Source organism: Lepidochelys kempii, chromosome 24, assembly GCF_965140265.1.
Source record: "Lepidochelys kempii isolate rLepKem1 chromosome 24, rLepKem1.hap2, whole genome shotgun sequence".
NCBI lineage: Eukaryota > Metazoa > Chordata > Testudines > Cheloniidae > Lepidochelys > Lepidochelys kempii.
The window spans coordinates 7,166,915-7,189,136 of record NC_133279.1 but is presented as its reverse complement, the minus strand read 5'-3'; the positions used below and the strand labels follow the sequence as shown (position 1 = coordinate 7,189,136).

Genomic DNA, 22,222 nt, shown 5'->3' with positions numbered 1-22,222 from the left:
GGTCACATTCTTACATTTCAAACTAGTTATATTGAAATAAGGCAATCTGGGGCTATTGGAAAGGTGATTCGATCTATTACCTCCAGAGAAAGGGAAGAGCCTAGAAGATGTAAAAGGAAATTTAGTTTGATAGTTTTCTGTCTGATAAGAACTCACTTATTAATAGACACAGCTGGGAAACCCTTATGTCTTTATAGATGTAGTTGTAAAATTCTTACTTTTGTATTGTTTTGTTATTATAGTCCCCCCTTTACTATTGTTTATTGGCATGGTCTCTGTCTGGTTCTGTGATTGTTTCTGCCTGCTGTATAATTAATTTTGCTGGGTGTAAACTAATTAAGGTGGTGGGATATAATTGGTTAGCTAATATGTTACAGTATGTTAGGACTGGTTAGGTAAATTTCAGTAAAATGATTGGTTAAGGTATAGCTGAGACTATTACTATATAAATTAGGGGAAAACAGGAAGTAAGTTGGGATTCAAAAATAAGGAAAAAGGAACTTGGATTTAAGCTTGCTGGAAGGTCACCCCAATAAACATTGAATTGTTTGCACCTTTGGACTTCGGGTATTGTTGCTCTCTGTTCATGCAAGAAGGACCAGGGAAGTGAGAGGGTGAAGGAATAAGTGGAGAACCAGTGTTGGCAGGGCCAATTCGATCAGGGTGGATGCGGTCCACTCCTAATAATAGATGACGAGGTGTCAATTCCAGGAGAGGCAAAGCTGCTTTTGTAATGAGCCAGCCACTCCCAGGCCCAGTCACTTCCTTATTTACTTTCTCCACACCCATCATGATTTTATAGACCTCAGTCATCTCCCCCCTCAGCCATCTCTTTTCCAAGCTGAAAAGTCCCAGTCTTATTAATCTCTCCTCACACGGAAGCCGTTCCATACCCCTCATCATTTTGGTTGCCCTTTTCTGAACCTGTTCCAATTCCAATATTTCTTTTTTGAGATGGGGCGACCACATCTGCAAGCAGTATTCAGTATTGTGTGTTTGAAATTCAGATCTTAAATGCAGCTGGAGGAGCCCATTTCTAGCTATATTATATTGTGCAAATTTCCCCTTAACCTGAACAAAAATCTACATTTTGGGCCTAAATTCAGGCTCTAGCTGTCCCCAAGGGCATAAAGAATGGCTGGATTAAAGAACCATATGCAAGCTAGGCTGCTCACTCCAAACTGGGATCAGAACATGTTAACGACTGCCATTCACATGGTTACACACTAATTGTGCAAACATCATTTTCATCCAAGTTGGGACCCATCCCAAATTCCCAAGAACAGGAGGACTCAGCATTGAATCACCACAGAAGACACAAACTGTATGGCACCCAAGGTAATATGGTGTGGGGGTGTGTGTCCTGAGGTCGGGGAGCAGGCCCTGGGGTGATGGGGGGGCCAGGGGGTTCTGAGGGGGTGGGTCCCAGGAGGGCGGAGGCAGGTCCCAGGGTGATATGTGGGGTGGGTCCTCAGGGGCAGTGGTGGGGATATGGGTACCGTGAGGTCCCAGAGGGTCTTGGGGGACAGATCCCAGGGGAGCAGTGGTGGGTTCCAGGCTGATGTGGAGGGGCAGGTCCCAGAGGTTCCTGTGGGGTGGTCGGGGGGGGGGGATGCCAGTAGGTCCTAGGGTGATATGGAGGGGCTGGATCCCGGGGTGATGTGGGGGGCGTGTCCCGGGGGGGCAGTGGTGAGTCCCAGAGGGTCCGGGGGGTGGGTCCCCGTGGGTGACGGCGGGTCCCGAACGGGGGGTTGGAGGCGGGGCCCCATGCCTAGGGGGCGGGGCTCACGCCAGTCCCCGCCCTCACACCCAGGCCACTGCTCGAGCCAGGGGCTGGACCGGGCGCCACGGAGCTCAGGGCAGCCAATGAAATTTCCCCCGCCACAGCCAGGACCCGCCTCACCCCGCCCCCTATTTTGGTTCCCCGCCCCACGGCCTCCTCTTCGCCTCTTATTGGTCCCGCTCAGTTTTCGTCATTCCCAAGTTTTGCCCTGCCCGGTTTGCTCTTGCCTCACTCTCCATTGGCCCTTTGCCCCATCTGTCCCATCTCAGTATCCCACCCCCCTCGTCCCGTCTTCTGAGGGCTGTGATTGGTTGGTTATGATGTCACCCCGGCCTCCGAAGCTTTCTTATTGGCTGCTCTGCTTGTCAGTTACCAGGCAGAAACGTTAGGGGGCGGCGGCGGCGGCCATTTTGGTTACAGAGTGAAAGTGACAGGAGCCGGGGAGAGTGTGGGAAGCAGAACACCGGCCCTTCTCTCAGTCACGTCCCTCTTCCCTTCCCTGCCCCACCATGTCGGAGAAGCTCGGTACCGACAGCCGGTGCGAACAGACGGGCGACGAGAAACAGGTGAGGGCTGAGTCGCGGCGGGATCGTTCTGGGTTCCGATTGGCCACTTGGACTGCCCGTACGCGCCCGCCGCACTGTGATTGGCTGCCGTATTCGTCGCTCCCGGTAATGGTGTTTGGTCATTGGCTACAGGCCTCCTGGGGTGGTACTTCCGGGGGGTGTGAGTCGAGGGGTAGATAGGGCTTAAGTGCAGAGTGAGTCTGGGTGGGTGAGGGGTGGTGGATTGTGGGATGCGGGGGGTGTGGAGGCCTCTGGGGCGTGGGGCAGCTCTGAGGCGGGACAGGGTTGGGTCAGAGCAGGGTGATGGGATACTGGGGGGGTGTGGAAGCTTCTGGAGCAAGGGGGCAGCCATGGGGTGGGAGAGGGTCAGAGGAATGGGGGGAGATTGTGATTTTGGGGGAGCTCCTGGTCTGAATCCAGGCTCGGGGTGGGTCCACTAGGGGCAGGGGATTATGGTGGAGGGAGGATCTGGGAGTGCTGGGTTGGGCTTTGGACTTCAGCATGGGGGGCTCCACTGTTAGTTGGAGCTTGGGGGGCTTGAATTCTTCCATTGATTTTGCTGTGTCTTCACCTGGGTCAGGTTGGTTTAACTAGGGTGCTCAGGGGTGGAAGTTTTAAGTGTAGAGCAGGGCTAAGGTTACAGGTCTCCATGAAACCATGATTACATGTTGTGGAGCGAAACAAGATGGATGAGGTAATATCTTTTATTGCACCAGCCAGTGTCTGTTGGTGGAAGGTACAAGCTTTTGAGCTACACAGAGCTCTTCTTCAGCTCACCTGCCCCATCAGGTCATCTGAAGAATCGAAAAGCTTGTAGATGAAAGCTTGTATCTTCTACCAACAGAAGCTGGTCCAGTGAAAAATACTACCACACGTACCCATGCGTGTCTCCTGGGACCAACACAGCTACAACTCTGCGAACATATATGTGAAATGGCTTATAATAAGTATCCCTCTCCCCCCTGTTAAGACCCCGATGGTGGGACAAAGCTGACTGCCCAGCCCACTGACAGCCACAAGAAGCATTAAGAGTGCAGGAGTTGCTTTAAAAGCAGATGGTTTGGTGGTTTCAGTATAAATCATGTCAGTTCACCTCAGTTTCATGACTTCTCCGTAAATAATTTTTCAGGCAAGGCGAGATCAGGTTTGCATGAGGTGGAGGTAAATTAGGATTATATAATAACGGCTGCTTCAAAGGAAGTAAGGGAATTTCCCTTTGGTATTAAGGGGGAGAGATGTTTCTCTCAAAATACCAGTTCAGGCTTGCAGTAAAGCAACCACTTTGTTGTAGCCAATTCTGTAGTTACATGCACAAGCTGTTGATTTATTTGAGGGTAATAAAGTTCCTTAGGCTAAAGCAGAATTCAGGGGGGCGGCCCGAAAATGCAGCTGCAGTAGATGAGAAGAGGCAAAATTATTACTTCGGGGGTGGTTTTAAACTGTAGTGGAGGTTTTGTATTAACACTGCAGGAGTGAACTGTAGTGAGTAATGATTTAAAATTATCCCACATAACCCTTCTGCACAAAAATTCTTGTTTTGCCTCATGGTGTGCAGCTCCCCTGAGTCATCGACATCCTTAGAGTGTTGCCCACGGTGTCGTGAGGGGAACAGCTACTCAGACTTATCCACTTTATTTAAAGTGGATATTTATTTAAAGACTGTCCTATCAAAGACGCGTTGTCTTTCCAATTGTTCTTTTCTCTTGATTCTCTTTAAGTGGCTGGTAACCAAAGAGGAGACGGTAGCTTTAGGGAAAGGAGAAACGTGACTTAAATGGTCTCTTCCAAAATGCCTTGGCATCGTCTGTCCTAGAAATCATATATGTTGGGATGGGGGAGAAAGTGTTTCCAATCTGAAACCTTAATTTTAAATATTAACTCTTTTAACTCTTGGTTTTTAATATAGGGAAATACTTGCTCCTAAAGAGTCTCTCGTTTTAAAATGCTAAAATGGGTACAACAGAGGATGTAACTTCCCAACCTCAGAAGGCATCGTTTCTCTTAATGACTTTTGCAGGGGACCCTGAATATCAAATGCCACTCCACCATCAGACTTAATTTTAAAAAATCTAAATGTTTCTGAAGCTTGTGTATGAGCATGATCCAAATCCCATTGAAGTCAGTAGGAGACTCCCATTGATTTCAATGGACTGTGGATCGGGCCCTATATAGGACCAGTTGGGAAGCTATGCAAAAGAGAACTGCATTTGTGCCTGCAAGGGTCCAGAATAAGTTTTATACTAAGTAAATGGACTGTGACAGCTGGCTAGACATTTTCACCCCAGCAATGATACCGTCCAACCACTTACTAACGGCCACTGCTAGATCACTGCCACAAGATTGAGTTCCCGTGATGCAGAAAATCTTTGACCCTTTTACTTGTGCTGCCACAAACAGCTATATGGTGTGCAGCCTGGAGGTTAAAATCTTTCTACTACTCTGGCACACAAATCCTACACAAAAGAAACATTTTAACCACCTGTAACACTCGCATCTAAATGCTTTCTCGGAGCTCTCACCCCATCTCTAATAGTTGTGAAGCGGAAGAGCATTCTGGGTAATAGAGTTTGCAAGAACACCTTGAAGCCTGTTTTGTCTCAGAGTTTCTATACACAGCGCTGCCATCTCAAGCTTCAGAACTGGAGCAGGATTAGCACAGGCCAGGTGTTCTCATACAAACACATGGCCAGCTCTCAGCCAAACTGGTTATTGCCCAAACTATGGTGGCACCAGTACAACAGGGATCTGTCAGAACAATAGGCTTTCCGGCTCTTACAGTATTAAAATACAGGCTAACAGTCATGCAGCTAAAACCTGCTGGCCATCTGGGCACATGTGTTCAGTGATACACGTCCTCTGGGAAAAGTGGCAGCTGTGTATCACCGTTAATTTTGAACAGTGACTAAACATTAACATCAGCTCTGTGGCAGTCTGTATATAGTGGCAGGACATAAGTGTGTCCTATGTGGATCCTGGTGGCTTAATCTATCTTGATAGGCAAGTGGCATCACACTTTTGAAAAGGTGCCATTGTCTCTTTGTTCAGGTGTATTGCAGTGCTGCACATATAGCCATGCTGTCCGAAAAATGCTAATTGGTATTAATTTCCCAGCTATGGTGTTGGCCACTGATCTTATTCCAATAAGTAGAGTAAAGCACAAAGCCATTGACTGTAAAGGGCCTGATCAGCAGTTTAAGATCGCGTACCTAGGATAATGGGAGGGAAATAGCCTTTGTGGCCATGTATGGAGATATGACTTAAAAATAAATAATTGAACGGAGGAGGTGGGATTGAGAGTATCTGGTAAGAACTATTGGGCTATGGGTAACACTGCCAGAATTCCTGCTGAGACACCAAACACCGCTTTGGAACTTGTGCTTCTCTCTCTAATTCTCTGACAGTAAAGAATCTCTTTATTTCTTGGGACAGTGTCTCTTTGAGTTGTAGATGGCTGAGTGGCATCTGTCTACCTGTATCCACTTCCTAGAAAAGAGAACTTCATTAAGACAGCCAGAGCGATAAATCTCCATTAACCCTAACACCATTGGAATGAATACTATAGCAGAAAATATCTGAGAACACTTGTGGCTTAGGTTCCACAGCCAACTTCTCAGCAGCTGTCAACTGCCTTTAATAGACCAGATACCAACTTGTATGTTTCTAGTTGGGCTACACATAGTCACTAGCCACCACCTGTCATCCACAGAGCATCCTCCAGTGTGCCTGTCTGTGCTGGGCCAGGCACATATCTTGCCTCCTGGCTTCCAAGCCTCTCCATCCCAGTTTCTCATATGCTTGATAGATTGGCGAATAAGATACCTACGCAGGTAGGAAACATGGTTTCTACCCCCTATCTCCAACCCGCTATTCAACTATCAGCCAGGATGCTATCAGTCTACCTCCCTCTCGACCCAGCATGGACTCTAACTGCCAAAATACACATTCAGTATTGGTACCACCAGCAGTACCAACTTCCTCCTGTACTTCTCTCCTTACCTGGAAGGACCAGACCCAAGACTGAGAGCTTTCAGTGTCTGTCTATGGCTCGATCAGTCTGAGACAGTGAACAATGAACAGTTATGATGATGTGGATTTTGAGATGTGAGCACGCCTGCCTTCACTTTCTGTTGGCTAATCTATTAATTTTGCAGTGGCTTCTCGAAATATGTTGCCTCTCCTTCCAGTGTGTTGCCTGGTAATGGACCAAATATCACAGGTTGGTGCAGGCCAGCAACAAATAAAATCTGAGGATCTTAGATATGCTGCACAGGCCTTCTAAATTGAACTGAGTTCTCACTGTGCAAGATCTTACTTTTCTGGAATTGGTGGCAATAGTGACTAGCAGGAATGGAGGTTTCCAGAAAGTGAATGCAGCAGGGAGAGAGAGCTGACACAGCCCATTAGGCTGCTCTCTGTAGAGAAAAATCATCTAAATCCAGATCTTAAACAGGCCAGTGGCCTCTGTTCTAAATCTTTGAAAAACTTAGAGACCACTGAAATGCCTTCCAACAGCTGACTTCTCAAGAATAACAGAACAGCAAGATTTCTTAGGATGGACTGTGCCATTCTATTTCTGGCCAGCTACTGTTGACCCTCTGGTGTAATAAGCAGTATAGCTCTAGGAAATGGAATTTACTGTATTTGGTAATTCATATTCTCAGGGCTTTTATACCATTGAGTCTGCTCTCAAAGCTGTATTTAAAAATTCTGAAAGAACTGAGAAACGTAGTCACTCTGTGGTTCTGCTGACATCCACGCTCTGCTTGACTCATGTCTACACAGTCCTCTTTACTTAAGCAAACTCCGCTTAAAGAATAGGGCTGGGTTAAGCACTGTCTTGGACGACAGAAGTGTGACAATCCTTCTATTCCTCTTTCCGCACGTGATTGGAGGGGCGTTAGTGAGTAATACATCCAAGGCAGCCCTCAAACCTCCTCTACCACTGTGCTGAGACAAATAGTTGCAGATGGCATCAATTTTGAAGCCATCAAGAATTTCTGCTCTTGTACAGCAACTTCTTTACAATAGTCCTGATGTTGTCACTTAAAAACCAGTCTACATTATCAGATATTTACAGGCCTCCACTAATTTTCTAGGTTAGGATACTGATTTATTTCTTTTTTGTTAATTTTTCCAATTTTAAAGTTTCACATGTCTGTTTCAGTAGTGTTCCATCTATATATTTCTGAGCAAAGGTGTCTTGAACTCAACAATAATGTGCCCAATCCTAACCGTTAAGGCAGAAATTTGCCTGTTCTCTTTACTAAAATCAAATGTAGATTGTCTAATTGGATGGATTCTGTCCTGCCCTTTTAGCAAGAGGAACTAAATGTAATCGGAACATAGGAGTAGCTAGTCTGGCTCAAACTCGTGGTCCCTCTAGTGACATTGAGCAGAATCCTGTTTCTTCTATCTCCATGATCTTGCTCTAGCAACTCTCTTCGTGACCATATTGACACCTGCATGCCAAGCTGAAGATAAAGGTGTTTTGTTTTTTTCCCCTTGACTCCAGCAAGGACATGGAAAATCTCAACCCTGTTTTTACCTTGCCTAATCTACTCTGTGCTTAGGCAAGAAGCCTTTGGGCCCAGGGGGATGAGAAGGAACTTGCCACAGAACAAGTCAATGCCACTTCTTGATCAACCAGAGATATGATATATATAGTATGTGGTGTTCTGCCCCTGGGGCTGAGCTTGCTGCGTCCGCAATACTGGATGGCATAGATGATCGATAATGGGTTTGGAGTTGCCAGTTTGAATTTGGCCTTGGTAGAAACTGACTTGAGTCGGCATTGTTTGGTTTTTACGACACAAGTTGCAAAGTCTCAGTCCAATTCTTAGTAGACAGGTGTGCATGTTGCAAAAACCATCACACCTGAGGGATTGGTGGGATCTCTGCAGAGGGGCCAAAGATTCATAGATCTTAAGGCCAGAAAGGACTGCAAGTCTGACCTGTGTAACGCAGTCCATAGGATAAAGAGTCTTGGATGGTGAAATAACATCTTGCTCGGGAACGGTTTTCTCTTCAGCATAGGGCTGAGGCACACACAGGGGTGGGGTGGCTCAGGGTAAACCTCTCTGATATGATCTGTGCTGTATGGATACAGAGACCTTCTGGCTTCCTGGGCTGTCTACATGCACTCTTCAGCATTATGGAATTCCCCTTTATGAAAAAATATGCACTAAAAACATTGATTTGCCTCTTGTCCTTTTAATGATTCTTAGTGATCAGAGAGCTCAATTGTTTAAAACAACTATCTTTAAGCAATGCTAGGAAACGGCACTGGGGAATGTTGATGCATTGGATACATGTGAATAACTACTCCATGTTGAAGCAGCAGAACTTGATCTCTGTGACCCATCTGGGAGCTGTTTCTGGCATGTTGCTTGCGCTTGAGTATAAAAGCTTGGTTGAATTTCTAGCCATCACCCATATTGGCTAAGCCAATTGGCTGCTGCTGTGTGGAAAGGTTAGAAGAGTTAGAGATGGTGCCACATTTAACTGGTGGGACTTGATGTGAAACTGATGACTCCCTGCTGAATCTCATTGCCTGGGTTGAACTTACTGATGGCTCCTTATCAATGACTGTATCTCTCACCTGGCTCATTTTATCTGTCCGCTTTCCCACAGGCTTTCTGAGAAAGCCACTCCCCCTATGGGTTTAGAATTGAGTTTACAGTGTTCTCAAAGTATGTTTAAGCATTTAAGGGGCCACACCTCAATTAGCGAAACATTAGGCTTGTAGTTATAGGACAAACATTATATAACTAGATTTCTGAGGTAAAATAAAGGTGTCCTCTTTCATAGGGTTGAATAGCTTTAATCCGTTTCTTGTTTTTCAGGATACACAGGAGAAGGAAGCAGTCATCCCTGAGAAAGCAGAAGAAGCAAAACTAAAAGCCAAATATCCTAATTTAGGACAGAAGCCAGGAGGGTCAGACTTCCTAATGAAAAGACTGCAGAAAGGGGTACTTACCTACTCAAATGCTCTTGTCTTGGAAGCTAAGCGTCATCATCACTAGATGGTGTAAAGAAAAGTGTATAAGATATAGACAGTAGCATTTAAAGTAGTCTAGACATTGTTAGTAAAGACTGAATTGAATGAGAGATTTGGATTCAGTATGTACCTAAGGTGCTTATATTTCTATCTATTGACCAAACCGGGCCAGTGACCTGAACTTGTTGTTATGCCGTTTATATTCATTACCATTGGTGGCCTGGGGATATATCAGGCATGAAATAAGTTGGACAAGACCACTTGAAAAGTATTCAAATGTAGGAACAAACGTAATTTTGATGTAAATGTCCAGAATGAATGAGTTTACTTGTACCTTGAGTGACTTTGTGCTTATGAATGTTATTGATGATGCAAGCTTGTGCCAGGGGTCTGTAGGACCTGATTAAAGCTCTTTGGGATTGGCCCCATCTAAAACCCACTGAAGTCGCCATAGTAGATGTCTGTGTGGCACATTCCCCTGTTTCCCAAGCTCTGCACCTCCTGATCTAGATCATCCCAGGCTGTTCTTGTCTTGGGCCTTTCATGAACAGCGATGCTGTCTTTTGTGTGGTGGATTTTGCTATGTGAATATTGTTTCAGTGGCTTCCCATTTCTCCACATTGTGACCCATCATGCTTTGGACTCTGATACTTAGAAACTAGTGCACTGACTTCCTTGTGCCACCTGGGCCTCTCCCTGGGATCTACCTTAACGCTGTGGGGCTGGTCGTGCACCAGCCAGTGATCTGGCAGATCAGATGTTCCAAATCTCATATGTGGGTTCAAAGTAGAACTCTTAAAGAACAATGATGCAAAATTAGAAACTGTGGGCTTGATTTTTCCATTGCCCTGCACCTTGTGCAGTCACTTAGACCTGTGCAAAGTGGGTGTAGAAATGCCACCAGCTCAGAATGGCAGCATTTTACACCCACTCCGGACTGGTGTACGACTGGCCAAGGTTCAAGGCAATGGTATATTAGGCCTCATGACTCCTCCGTCTGAGGAATTTGTTAAAGCCCTCGCTGAAATTCAGTAAAGCAAAGCCTGGCATCTTGTTTATAGCTGTAATATTTTACAAAGCTATTGTAAAGCAGTCTGGTACAGTCTTATCCCCTTCAGGTTGTATAAAAATCCTCTGAGAAGCTGGGAAAACGCAACTATTTTGCTCTTTTTTCCCATTTAGAACACAGGGATTCTGCCCACTGCCTCTGCTTTGCTTCACTGGAATTAACATCATTGTTTTCCTTTTATAGCTTTTATTTATAGCCTTTCATCCTGCCAAAACATGGTTGTGTGCCAGCATTATCTCTTGCTGTTGATGTTACTCTGCTAATATTGTTTTAGGTAACAGCCTGCAGGGCAAGCACAAAAATAATGATTATTTAATTTCTTGGCATGGAAGCAGTTGGGGTTTTTGTTTTTAAATCCGATATTTAGGGCCTGATTCTCCTCTAATTCTCACCAGTGGGAGAGCAAAATCAGGCCCTTCTCATTTACACCAAAGCCCCTTTATGGTGCTCTGGCAGACATGACATTTACACCCACTTTAAGGCTTCTTTTATGCTACCAGAATGGTGTGAATGAAAATTGGGTCCCAGGGTCTTTCCCCATTAGGGTTACAGCATCCGATGAAGTGAGCTGTAGCTCACAAAAGCTTATGCTCAAATAAATTGGTTAGTCTCTAAGGTGCCACAAGTCCTCCTGTTCTTTTTGCGAATACAGACAAACACGGCTGTTACTCTGAAACCAGCCATGTGACAGTAGGTCAAGTGTTTGGGCTTTAAAAGTCCCTTTAAGGAACTTAGTAAACACAACAGAGATTCTCTGTTCTAAAGCTTTATCAACTGCTGTTGTACTTGGTGACTTGTATTTATTTACAGTACACGTTAGTAAAGTGATAACCATGATCATTTACTTCTTTAAAATAAGTATTACAGAAAGGCCTAAAATTCGTTGGGGGTGACTGGTTGTGTTACAAACTTACTTAAAAGTATGTGTATAAAATGTGAAGGTGGATTTCCTTGTGTGGAAGGAGCCTGCTTGTCCGGCTTCAAGTGTTATGTAACTGTTTCTTTAAAGTGAGGATTTAGTGCCTGTTCTTAGGCCAGGGCTATACATAAATCTTGCTAGCATAGCTTTGCCTGATAGGGGTGTGAGAGTTATTTTGCTTGGGTTTGTTTGTTTACAACATAGCTGTGCCAGCAAAAACCCTAGCTTAGATGTGGTTATTCCAGCACAAAAGCGCTTTTGCTGGGGTAGCTTATTTTGTGCACCGAACCCGAATGAACTATACCAGCAAAAGCCCTCTGTCTATAGTAGCAGGGTTCTGCTGCGGTAGCTATAGTTTTATGGCTTTACTGGAACTTCTAAGTGCAGGCTAGGCTTATCTAACGAGTCTGCAAATTCAGTGACACAATGGTGTACATTGACCAAGCTACTACTAAAATCAAGAAAATACATTCATGGTTAGATAAGTCTTGTATGTTCACAGTATTCCAACAAGTCTTTGGGCAGTATATTTTCTTAAGACTTTGCCGAAGTAACCTGAAATCCTGTCCCTCTTTCAGCAAAAGTATTTTGACTCGGGTGACTACAATATGGCCAAGGCAAAGATGAAGAACAAGCAGTTGCCAAGCACCGGGCCTGACAATAACCTGGTGACAGGAGACCATATCCCGACACCACAAGATCTTCCACCAAGAAAGTCATCACTTGTAACCAGCAAGCTGGCAGGGTAAACCTGCACTTCTGTTTTTGTTGTTGTTGTTGAGGGTTTTTTGTTTTGTTTTTTTTTGTGGGGGTGTGTGTGTCAAACTGATTGAACTTCACTGTATTATAGGGCTGGGATGATCGGAATTAATGTAATTATTCAAATACTTACAGTAATCAAACAAAAGGAAAAGCAAGTGAGATGTGTTTATAGTCCTGGGTGTGTGCAGATTTTTACAGCTGGTGATCAGTCAGCTGAGTGGATCCTTTCCATACAAAGTCAGTTTGCTGCCTTAGTTTGCATGCAGCTCAAATCCCTCAGGTATCAGAGGAGTTATAGCAGAAGTGTTTGAACTTTGCCACCTCACTATACAAGCAAGGAAGCTTATAAAAGTAGAATACTGCACTAAAGGATCAGTCCACTATTGGCTCTCAGCTTGGTTGCACAACTGGAATGCAAGTCCTGAGACTCTAGGGGCCTCTTGCCGTTCAGCTACTAGGTCCAAGGTACTGAGAGGTATGGTGACTGTACAGAAGGCAATCAGAGAATTGGCCAGGACTAGGATAACCAGTAAACAGGTGGCCCATGGGTATATGTTTTATGCTTGAGCTAAATGAATAGTGGAACTCCTGAACAAGAAATTAGTGAGAATACAGAAAGTAATTCAGCAAAATGTGTGTTTGGTTTTTTTTAAAGAAATGTCAAGATTTCCTATTCTGCTTGGCTGAGCAAATTGGGAACTGTTCCATAGTCACAGGAACCAATGTGCTTTGGCAAAATTAGAGTAAGCCCTCTTGACAGAAGACTCTCAAGTTCTACTTCCTGGAATCAGCAGGTTTTTAATCTTTGATTTCCTCTTTGAAAATCCAGTGTTCTTAATTGTCAACATTTAAAACCACCTGCTTACCTTCAATCAGAACTTGTACCTGTGACTAAATCGCTCTGTCTCAGGAACTCGTATGGCCCTGATCACCGTAGTATCTGAGCACCTCACAATCCTTAATGTATTGATCCTCCTAGCACCCCAGTGAGGCACGGCAGTACTATTATCCCCCTTTTACAGATGGAGAACTGAGGCTCAGAGACTAAGTGATTTGCTCATTGTCACGAAGGACGACTGAGGCCAAGCAAGGAACTGAACCTGTATCTCCCAAGTTTCAGACTGGAAATAAGGTGTAAATTTTTAACGGTGAGAGTAATTAACCATTGGAACAATTTACCAAAGGTTATGGTGGATTCGCCATCACTGACCTTTCTTAAATAGAGATTAGGTTTTTTTCTAAAGGATCTGCTCTAGGAATTATTTGGGGGAAGTATTATGGCCTATGTTTTGTACGAGGTCAGAGTAGATGATCACAGTAGACCCTTCTGACCTTAGATTCATTCATAGATTCCATAATTCTGAGTCCTAGGCTAGCCCCTTAACTAATAGCTGAAATTACAGAATAACTAACTCTGCACTGCAGCCTGTTACCAATACAAATATTTTTAAGTCTGTTGGAAAGGATTAGGAAGAGTGTAAAGCAAACATGGCTTTTGTAGTTCAGAAAAATGGGACAATAATTATGACCCTTCTAAACACATGAGGATGCGTGGGGAAGAGGAAATTCTCTTTGAAGATATAGGATTTCAGGATAGAAGGTCACCAGCCTGTTTTAAAAAAACAAAAACAAAAACCACCTGAGAGGATGGAGTGGAAAGAAGCATAAAAGCAAACTTGCATTAATGACATAACACATTAGTAGCTTGGTTTTTTGTTTTGTTTTTCCTGCCTGTGTCTGTTTCAGGCCTGAAAACCATGTTGATTCAATGGATGCAGCCTGTGGAATGCAAGATCACAACTGATAATGCATGTCAAATATGGTCTTCGTGTGGCATAGAAAATACAGCATTTCACTGGGAACAGAGGATCGGACTGCATTTATCATCTTAAGGAATATTTTAGCAGAGATGCAATAGTGTATTGGGTTAAAAGGTGTTTCACTGGAATGATGACTTTAAGATTTCAGCATGCAGCTTGCTGTGCTAAAAGAAAACATGAATCTCTGTTTTAAGTCCAGAATTTAAAGATTTGGGTTTGTTTTTTTGTTTTTGGGGACAGGGGAGGGAATCTGTTGAGTCAGTTCATTCTATAGGATACCCTATCAAGGTGAAGAAAACCAAGTGAAAGTTAACACTTGAAACTCCATAATTGATGTAGCTTTGTCTACATACATTCTCTACTATGCCTTACTTTAGGGACTAAAAATTACCAAGTAATTCATACAAAGGTCTGTTTCAGTTGACCATGTTTTGCTGCTGATGATTCTAAATGGGAAAGCATGGTATTGCATCTAGCTAATCAGGGTATTCCTAAGAGTCCTGCTTCAAAAAAGAAGTAAAAAGCCAAGCCTGACACATCGTACAAATCAACATCCATGTTTCTGAGGTTGTAAAGAACCATTTTTTTCTTTTCATAGAGACTGGTCAATAAAAAGTCAATTTCACCAGAGTGAAAAGGAGACCGGGTTTAGCGGGAGTGGGGAACTCCTTCTTTGTAAATGTGTAATTTCATTCTTTAGTCTCCGTCTCCTCATGCCTTATGTCCAGGTTCCAAAGCAATCTGAGAAGGTTGGGGGAAAAGCTACTGGTGTCTTGTATAATCTCCTCAAATGTCTTGCTGTTTGTTTGTCCCAGCCACATTGTAAATAGATATGAATCATATATATAAATATATATAATTTTTTACATCATCTTCATCTCTATCTTCTATTCTATGCTTTTTTTCTTCAAAAAAAAAAACAAAAAAAAAAACAAACCCCACACTTGCACCACTAAGTACCTGTTAGCTGTTGGCTAAACCTTCATGGTGTTGATCTCAGTGAAATCTTATTGACAAAGAGAACAGAGGGGAATGAACATGTCGAACCATTCCCCCTACTCCCTCCAGGATTCAGGAAATACCAAGTGTATTTATATATAAAGGAGAAAGAAATTACCTTCAAAATACTGGGTGAAAAACATCAGGAGAGAGGATTATTTTAAAAAATAAACTTGTCTCAAACACCTACTGAAGTCATTTTTTGTTCAGTCATGAAAACTGAAACAGTGGGGAAAGATGGAGCGTTATGTATTTCACAGTGGCTTCCTTCCAATTCTATTCCACTGTTTGGCATTTGCAGCTCAGCTTCTTGGTGTGCAGCCTTAAATGTGGAAATAGAATTAGTGATCTTCATTGGACAGTTGCACCACATACAACTTTAGGATACAAATATTTTGTCCTTGGAATGATTTCTCCTTAGTCTAAACGGACTTCTGGGAAAAACTGAAGCATGGCTATAATTTTTTATATATATATTCCCTCTTCTGGGGAAATAACTAAGTGGAAACTTCTTTTGTTTGCTTGTGAAAGGATGAAGCTAACTATTATTAATTAGAAATAGAAGCCCTGACAGCAAAACAGTAAAGGACCTCTGCATGTTTAATGAGCTAGTATGTTTGGATTTGTGTTTTTCTTCATGGGCCAAGCTGACTGATACTTTCCTAGACACAGATGCCAGGATCCCAAAAAAGAGCTGACTTTTCATCCCAAAGGGTTCCTTGCTGCAATTCCTATGGAATCATGTTTCCTGAAGAGAGGGTGGCATCCAGATAAGGCACAATTATATCAAACCAACACTCATGCCCGTTATTTATCCACTGCTGGACTATGGTATAGAAGGGATCGCAAGTTGAGCTTGCCTTAAAGGTTGAATCTGTTGGTACTATTGGAGGATAAGTAAGGTATTGATGTCATGGAATAAAACCCTAGATAAAATAGCTGAGTAGTCTTTTGTTTCTACTGGCTGGAAAAAAACAACGCTTGTGTCCAGATCAGTGTCTGAGCTAACAGAAGTATTATAAATCTTGATTTTTTTTTTTTAAGTGCAAGGAAACTTTCAGTTCACTGTTAGTAGGATTTCAACCAAAGCTTGTTGAGCAAAGTGACTGTATTTACAGGATGATGCTGTGCTGTAGTTTGATTGAATAGGCATTGCAGAAATGTGTAAACGGTAGCTCCACAGAGCCATTCATACTTCTCTGGGAGTGGGGGACTTTCAATATCTGAAATACATTCATTTGCTTTGGAGTACTTTATCTTATTGCACAGGTAGGAAATGCAAACTAGATTTGTTAATGTCCCAATATTATTAAGTCTTTCAGGTTTTTTAGGACTGGAATGCTAGGTTTGTCCTGAAGATTTGGTCTTTTGCATTGGTGCAAAACACCATCTTTCCGATTTTAAACTGGTGTAAATGATTGTACAAGGTACAGGCTGATGGAGAATTGAGCCCACTAGCGTTTAAAGGAAGCCTGTAGCATTCCTTTTTGTGAGCAGCAGGGGGCAGAAGAAATGTTGTTAATCTTATCTAGCGATAAAAAAAATCCAACATCTTCCCTCCTCCCCCCACTTCTCTCTCCCTCTAAGCAAAACTAACTTACAACACTTCTAAAATCATGTGATTGATTTTTTTTTTTCCCCTCCATCAAAACTATTTTCCTGTTTCCCCTGTAACAATTAACTGCACTGAAAGAAACTCCTTTGAGGTGGTTTATTTTTAAAAAACTGATGTATAAAAGCACTTTCCTAGGGAATACATTTTCCCTTATGAAATTTCTGTTTGTTGCAATGGTATTTCTTAATACCCTGTTCCTTTTGGGGTGGGAAGGAAGTCACCCCCCCTATAATAAGCAAATAGGAGGCCCCCTTGAGCTGCTCAGGGCCCTAAGCAATTGCTTAGTCCGCTTACCCCTAGCGGCGGCTCTAGGGACAGTATGCCCACCACAGTCTAGTCTAGCAAAGGGTAGTTTAGCAGGCCCTCGCAAGGAAGGGGCCTTGCATTAGTGCAGGTTCCCATCGTGTACCGCGACAGTAGAATATGTGGCCCCTGTGCTACAATTAGATCACAGCGGGCTGAGGCAATATTTTCAATCTCCCCTCTCCATCACCCTTGAGACGTGTAGTGGTTAAAAATCTTTCATCCATGTGCAGTGTTCCAGAACCCTATCTGGCCAAAGGTTCCAATTTTGCAGTGGACCAAGGACAAGTTGATACCTATGGGGCCTAGGGTTGAGTCAGGATTCATTGTAGACTATTGGGGCTTTGGAGGATGGTTTTTTCCCTCTCCCCTCATTCTTTTGTGGCCCTTCCAGTGGTACATGGAGAAAAAGGTGGGCTGAGCATCGTGTTTCCTTGTATATGAAGACTGAGATTGTAGGAATGTAACTACCATGGACAAGGGTCTGATCCAAAACCCATTGGAGACTCCCATTGACTTCAAAGGTTCTGAAGCAAAACTTAATGGAGCACTCACCTGCAGCCTACTAACTTACCTCTCTTGTTCTGGATATAAGGTCCTTTCTCCTGCTTGAACCTAGGGAGAAGGCACAGAATGAGACAAGAGGATAACACAAAGGTCCTGGCTAATATTTTCCCTCTCAGTTGAATAATCTCCAGTTTCAGGGTATCTGTGTGCGGTAGTGTTGATCCCACCAACACCTGCCTTCTTTACCTCTGCTCTTTTTAGGCTACAGCCTATGTTTAGCACTTTGAGATAAATGTGTATAGCACCAAATAGAAAACAAAAGTACAGCTGAAAGCAAATGGGACTCTCCAATCTCTATAACTGTAATATAACGTTTCTGGTAAGTACCCTTTTGGCAAATATTAGTGCAAGTGATTAGAGTGCCCTATCCTGACCCACTTTACTGATTGGGGGGAAAAAAACGGCCAATCAATAATAGAGATCAAGTGAGCTAAGTGGCGGATGCTAATCAAGAATTTGGAAATCGACACTCATCTGGTTCTGACTGAAGTCAGCACAAAGCTCTTCCCTCAGCCAATGTTTTAACTAAAGTACTTAGTTTTACACTGATCACCCCAAAAACCAGACACAGTCCATCTGGTCCCCATGAAATGGAGCTGTATGTTTGGGTGAGGGCAGTAACCAGCAGTGATGTGGGGGAGAAGTTGGTCAAGAATTCTGGGGCAACATCTATCTACCATTATGAAATCTAGGTTCTGTAAAAGTGTGTGTGGGTGTGACTAATGGTAACTCAGTATTTAAAGTCTCCTTTGAAAGACTTCTATTAACAGAAAACTTTGGAACTGATTTTATCTGCTGTGTAAGGGCAGAGTATTGAGTTGATTTCCACCAGGATTTTGAACTGTGATCCTAGGGAATGCAAATTTTTCCAACCCAGAGCTTAGTCGAGGCAGCCATCCCCAGTGGTTTAGCAGTGCTATGGGTCTGAACCTAGATACATGGATCATCTTATATCTTATTTTGAAAATAAGTATATTAACCCACTTTAATACAATGGTGATGGAATTTGATGTTAAGACTGGAAAATAAGCTCCTGCATTTAAAATATCTCTCTGATTTGTTTTAAGGTTTAATATCTGTTGTCTTTCTCTTTGCAGTTAGATCCTATTATTAAATCACAGCATTTCATTTCACTGACATCACTTATTGAAACCAGACTAGCTCTAAGGGTTTACATTTCATTTGTAGGGAATATGCAGTAATACCAGCATACATGGGAAGAGGCACCTTAGAAAAGCCTAACACCAATCCTGTGCTCAGCACTTACTTTACACGTACGTGTGTGTGTGTGTGTGTGTATTTAACTTAGACTGGTTGCATGTTTACAATAGGGACCAATCCTGCTCCTGTTAAAATCCTGGCAAAATTCCTATTGATTTCAGTGAGAGAAGGTTAGGCCTAACCTAAGTTTCTTGCTAGAAAGAGAAATGAATGAAAACTCCCCCTGTCTTCCCACCACATTTATAATTGATGCTGAAACACATCTCAGTCTTATAGCCACTTTGAAATATATGTGTCTGAATTAAAGACCCATCAAACGGCCATAAAGAGGACTTGACACTTTTGTAGATCAGTTTTCTATTTAAATATATTAGATCCTTGTTAGATGTTTCAAAACTCAAGTTCATCTGTTCCCCAGCCAGGCCATGAGTGCAAGTTTCTGTACTGTGCCCTGGGCAAGAACATACTGTTCTGTGTCTTATGCCAAGTATGTGCTTTGCCCATGTTTGTTTGTGTACTCAAGGCTCAGCACTTGATGGGAAATATGTGCTAGGTCTTGCCCTGTGGTGCCTGAATGGTCTCTGAGCTCCTAAGCCTTTTTAAACCTGTATTGGTTTTAGTGGCAAGAATTCAATACCCAGCAAGGATAGAGTCCTCAGAGCTAAAGAATGGACCTTGGGGGGCCTGACACTTTGTTTGTTGGTCCAGTAAAAGGAAACACTTTGATCTACTGAAGCAAAAATAACTTGCCTGGAATGCATTGTTCAGTGCCAAACTTTGGTTTGTTACGTAGAGATTGTCCATGTGTAAATGGTAAACAGGAGCTGGTGAACTAGACCAGCACAAGAAGAATTATGCAAGATAGGTGTAACTTTTACATTTACCCTGGGTGTGGGAGAGGAGCTGTCCACCCCCAGGCCAAGAAGAACATTCTCTCCGTTAAAAGATAAGTGACTAGGGCCACGTCTATGTTACAAACTTTTATTGGCATAGTTGTATCACTCAGAGGTGTGATTTGTGACCGACATGGCTGGGCTGGCACAAACCCCCAGTCTGTTCAGAGTTCTGTATACTCAGTTGGCTTCAGAGGGGAGTCAACCCAATGCAGCTTGCTCAACCAATTTTTAATTAAAAGAAATATTTAGTTTTACACTGGTCGAGTATCTTTCATCCCAGACAACTGTAGGCACAGTCCACTGGCCCTACAGAAATGCAGCTGTGTCTGGGGTAGAGGGAACAGGTTGGTCAAGAATTTTGTTGGCTCATGTTTTTGTTGGAGATGTTGGCCAAAAAAACCTCTGCTTTTGCTGGTATCACTTGTTTCACTTGGTGGCAGGAATAAGCTATACCGCTAAAGCACAATTTTGCTCCATCCATCTGGCCTAGGTGGCTCAAAGAACAGCTCAAGGTTACCTTCCCAAGGTGCAGGTTGTTTGTCTAACTGACTCATTCTGATAATGAAGCTTGAAGCTCCCATAGAGTGGATGGTAGTGGCACATACTCATAATAAGAAATACAGAGATTACAAGACCCCAAAGAGAATTAAGTGCATCCTCTGCTCTAGCTGATCACAGAACTTTTCCCTGCAAAACATTCCAGAGTGCTTTGTCTAGCTAAAAGGTGGTGAACGTAATGAGCAGGATTCCCATTGCTCCCCTCTATATTTTTCCATAGCTTCAGCAGTAGCCAGGTCTTGGTTTCCAGCCTACATTTTTTCTCGCTCTGTTTTATCCCATTACTTTAATAGCTTTTTCTCTCCTTGTTGCTGATGCCCTTCAAATCATATCGCCTCTTGGCCTTCCTTTAACCACCCTGGATGCAAGTAATTGGTTCTGCGATGTAACCTTTATTGGACACCTAGCACCCTTGTTGCTTCAACAACTTCAGGATCCTAGAACCTATGCTGCTTCCCTCCGATGTTCTGCTTGCAGTGCAGTTGAGAAAAAGCAGGCGGCACTGTGCTCTACTTCCTTTCCCCACCCCTTGGCAGGATGTTGCCAGTTTGGTATCTTTTTTTGAGCTGGACTGCAGTATCCTGAATGCAGTCAAACCACTGCTATCAAAATAGGGGCTATCCTCTCCTAGGTCTAGAACATAGGAAGTGCCAGACAAGATCAGACCTTAGGATTGTGTAGGCCAGTATCGTGTCTCTGATGGTCTGTGATGTTACAGGTCTCATTTTCAGCACTGCTGAGTGCTTGCAACTCTGGTTGGTATCAATGGGATGTGCTGGTGCTCAATCCATATGAAAATCAGGTCCAAAGGGTGGTGTATGCAGCTCAATTGCAGGTGCCCTGGATTTTCTCCCCTCCACATAGGGAGTTTACTACCCACTCTCGCTACACACAGTGTTACTGCTTTCCAAGGATCTCCTTTTCTGTCCCTTTTCCCACTGTGCAGTTGAGAGGCCACTCTTGGGCCTGTGCTATTTTTATCCAGAAATCCTGCCCCTTCCACTTCCAGGCATTGGAGTTGATTCTCCTCTCAGGCATTAATGTAAATCAGAAGTAATTCCATTGATTTCAATGGAGTTTCAGTGGTTCCGGTGTTCTCAGGCAAATCTCCTCCTGTCTGGCTTCACTGTGGGTAGCAATGGTGAAGAAGCATACACGTAGATGCGGTTACTATTACTGTGTTTTCCACTGATTTTAATGCAGTTACACTGATGTAAAACCCAGTGTCAAAGGAAAATCAGGGTCAGAGTCATTTCCTTTACAGATCTCACCTTCAAATTTCCCTTTTCTTGTGCTTCGGTGGAGCATGCCCTATAGTATGGCCTCTTGTATGTTCGGGTACAGCACAACTCCAGGCTTAGGATTTCCTGCAGCCACCAAGCCTGAAGTTTTATTGCTAGTTTGAAAAGGAAATGATTAATATATAGGCAGAGAGTCACTTGGCCATCCACTAGTCAGGGACTTGTCGTCCCTGAGGGGCAATCCCACTGCCTCAGAGTTGTAAAGCTACTTTCATGGCGTCTTCTATGACATAACGATTTGAGTATTTTTACTTTCAGTTGCGTCGGGCCTGCCCTTCTTATCATCTTTCTGTAGTGATGTCAGTTTCCCACCTATTGACTGGCACTGTAATCAAGATTATTGCTCAATACCAGCTGACCTCAGTAGTTTGATCACTTGATGATTGACTTTACAGTGTTGTGTGCCATGTAGTTGCAGCCCTGTCATAGGGATCGCCCTGCCTGTGTGACAAAGTGAGGATTCTGTCTGGATCACTTACAATTTCATACTATTGTCCAAAATTCAGATCATAAAATTACTGCATCATGGAAAGCCTCTATGTATATGGATCCCCTGTGAGTTTGCAGGGTTGTCATGTCTCGGACAGGCCAGAAACAATGGTGAACAATCAGCACTCAAAGGCCTATTCAAAGTGAAACAGCTTGGGAGAACAGATTTGCTCTCTGTGGGAGAAGCCAGTTCCTGTTCCTCCCCTTGTCTGAAGGCAGGGTTGGGATGAATGTAAAATGACCAAAAGGCAGAACAAAAGGTGACCTTAGTAAGACTCTATAAAGGGACTTGGTGGAACTCCGGAGGGAAACACCTTGCACCAGATTAAGGACTTGTCTACACTACACAGCTTTTAG

At 43.4% G+C, this 22,222-nt stretch overlaps 1 protein-coding gene and 1 long non-coding RNA gene across 2 annotated transcripts; one reads left to right on the top strand and one right to left on the bottom strand.

Annotated features, from left to right (window-relative positions):
* The first annotated feature begins 2,177 nt into the window (after positions 1-2,177).
* ENSA (endosulfine alpha) lies at positions 2,178-15,104 on the top strand. Its single transcript, XM_073322558.1, has 4 exons — positions 2,178-2,349; positions 9,192-9,317; positions 11,913-12,079; positions 13,843-15,104. The coding sequence occupies exons 1-4, from the start codon at positions 2,293-2,295 to the stop codon at positions 13,898-13,900; spliced, it is 408 nt and encodes a 135-aa protein (XP_073178659.1). The 5' UTR covers positions 2,178-2,292; the 3' UTR covers positions 13,901-15,104.
* On the bottom strand, positions 8,449-17,453 carry LOC140902465 (uncharacterized). Its single transcript, XR_012156071.1, has 3 exons — positions 17,408-17,453; positions 9,326-9,367; positions 8,449-8,806 (listed from the first exon to the last, which is right to left on the bottom strand). It is a non-coding gene; the product is annotated as an uncharacterized lncRNA (long non-coding RNA).
* Positions 17,454-22,222: the final 4,769 nt, after the last annotated feature.

Coding starts and splice junctions, on each gene's coding strand:
- ENSA (XM_073322558.1), top strand. CDS start 2,293: ATGTCGGAGAAGCTCGGTACCGACAGCCGGTGCGAACAGACGGGCGAC. Junction 2,350..9,191: donor AGACGGGCGACGAGAAACAG/GTGAGGGCTGAG, acceptor CTTGTTTTTCAG/GATACACAGGAGAAGGAAGC. Junction 9,318..11,912: donor TGAAAAGACTGCAGAAAGGG/GTACTTACCTAC, acceptor TCCCTCTTTCAG/CAAAAGTATTTTGACTCGGG.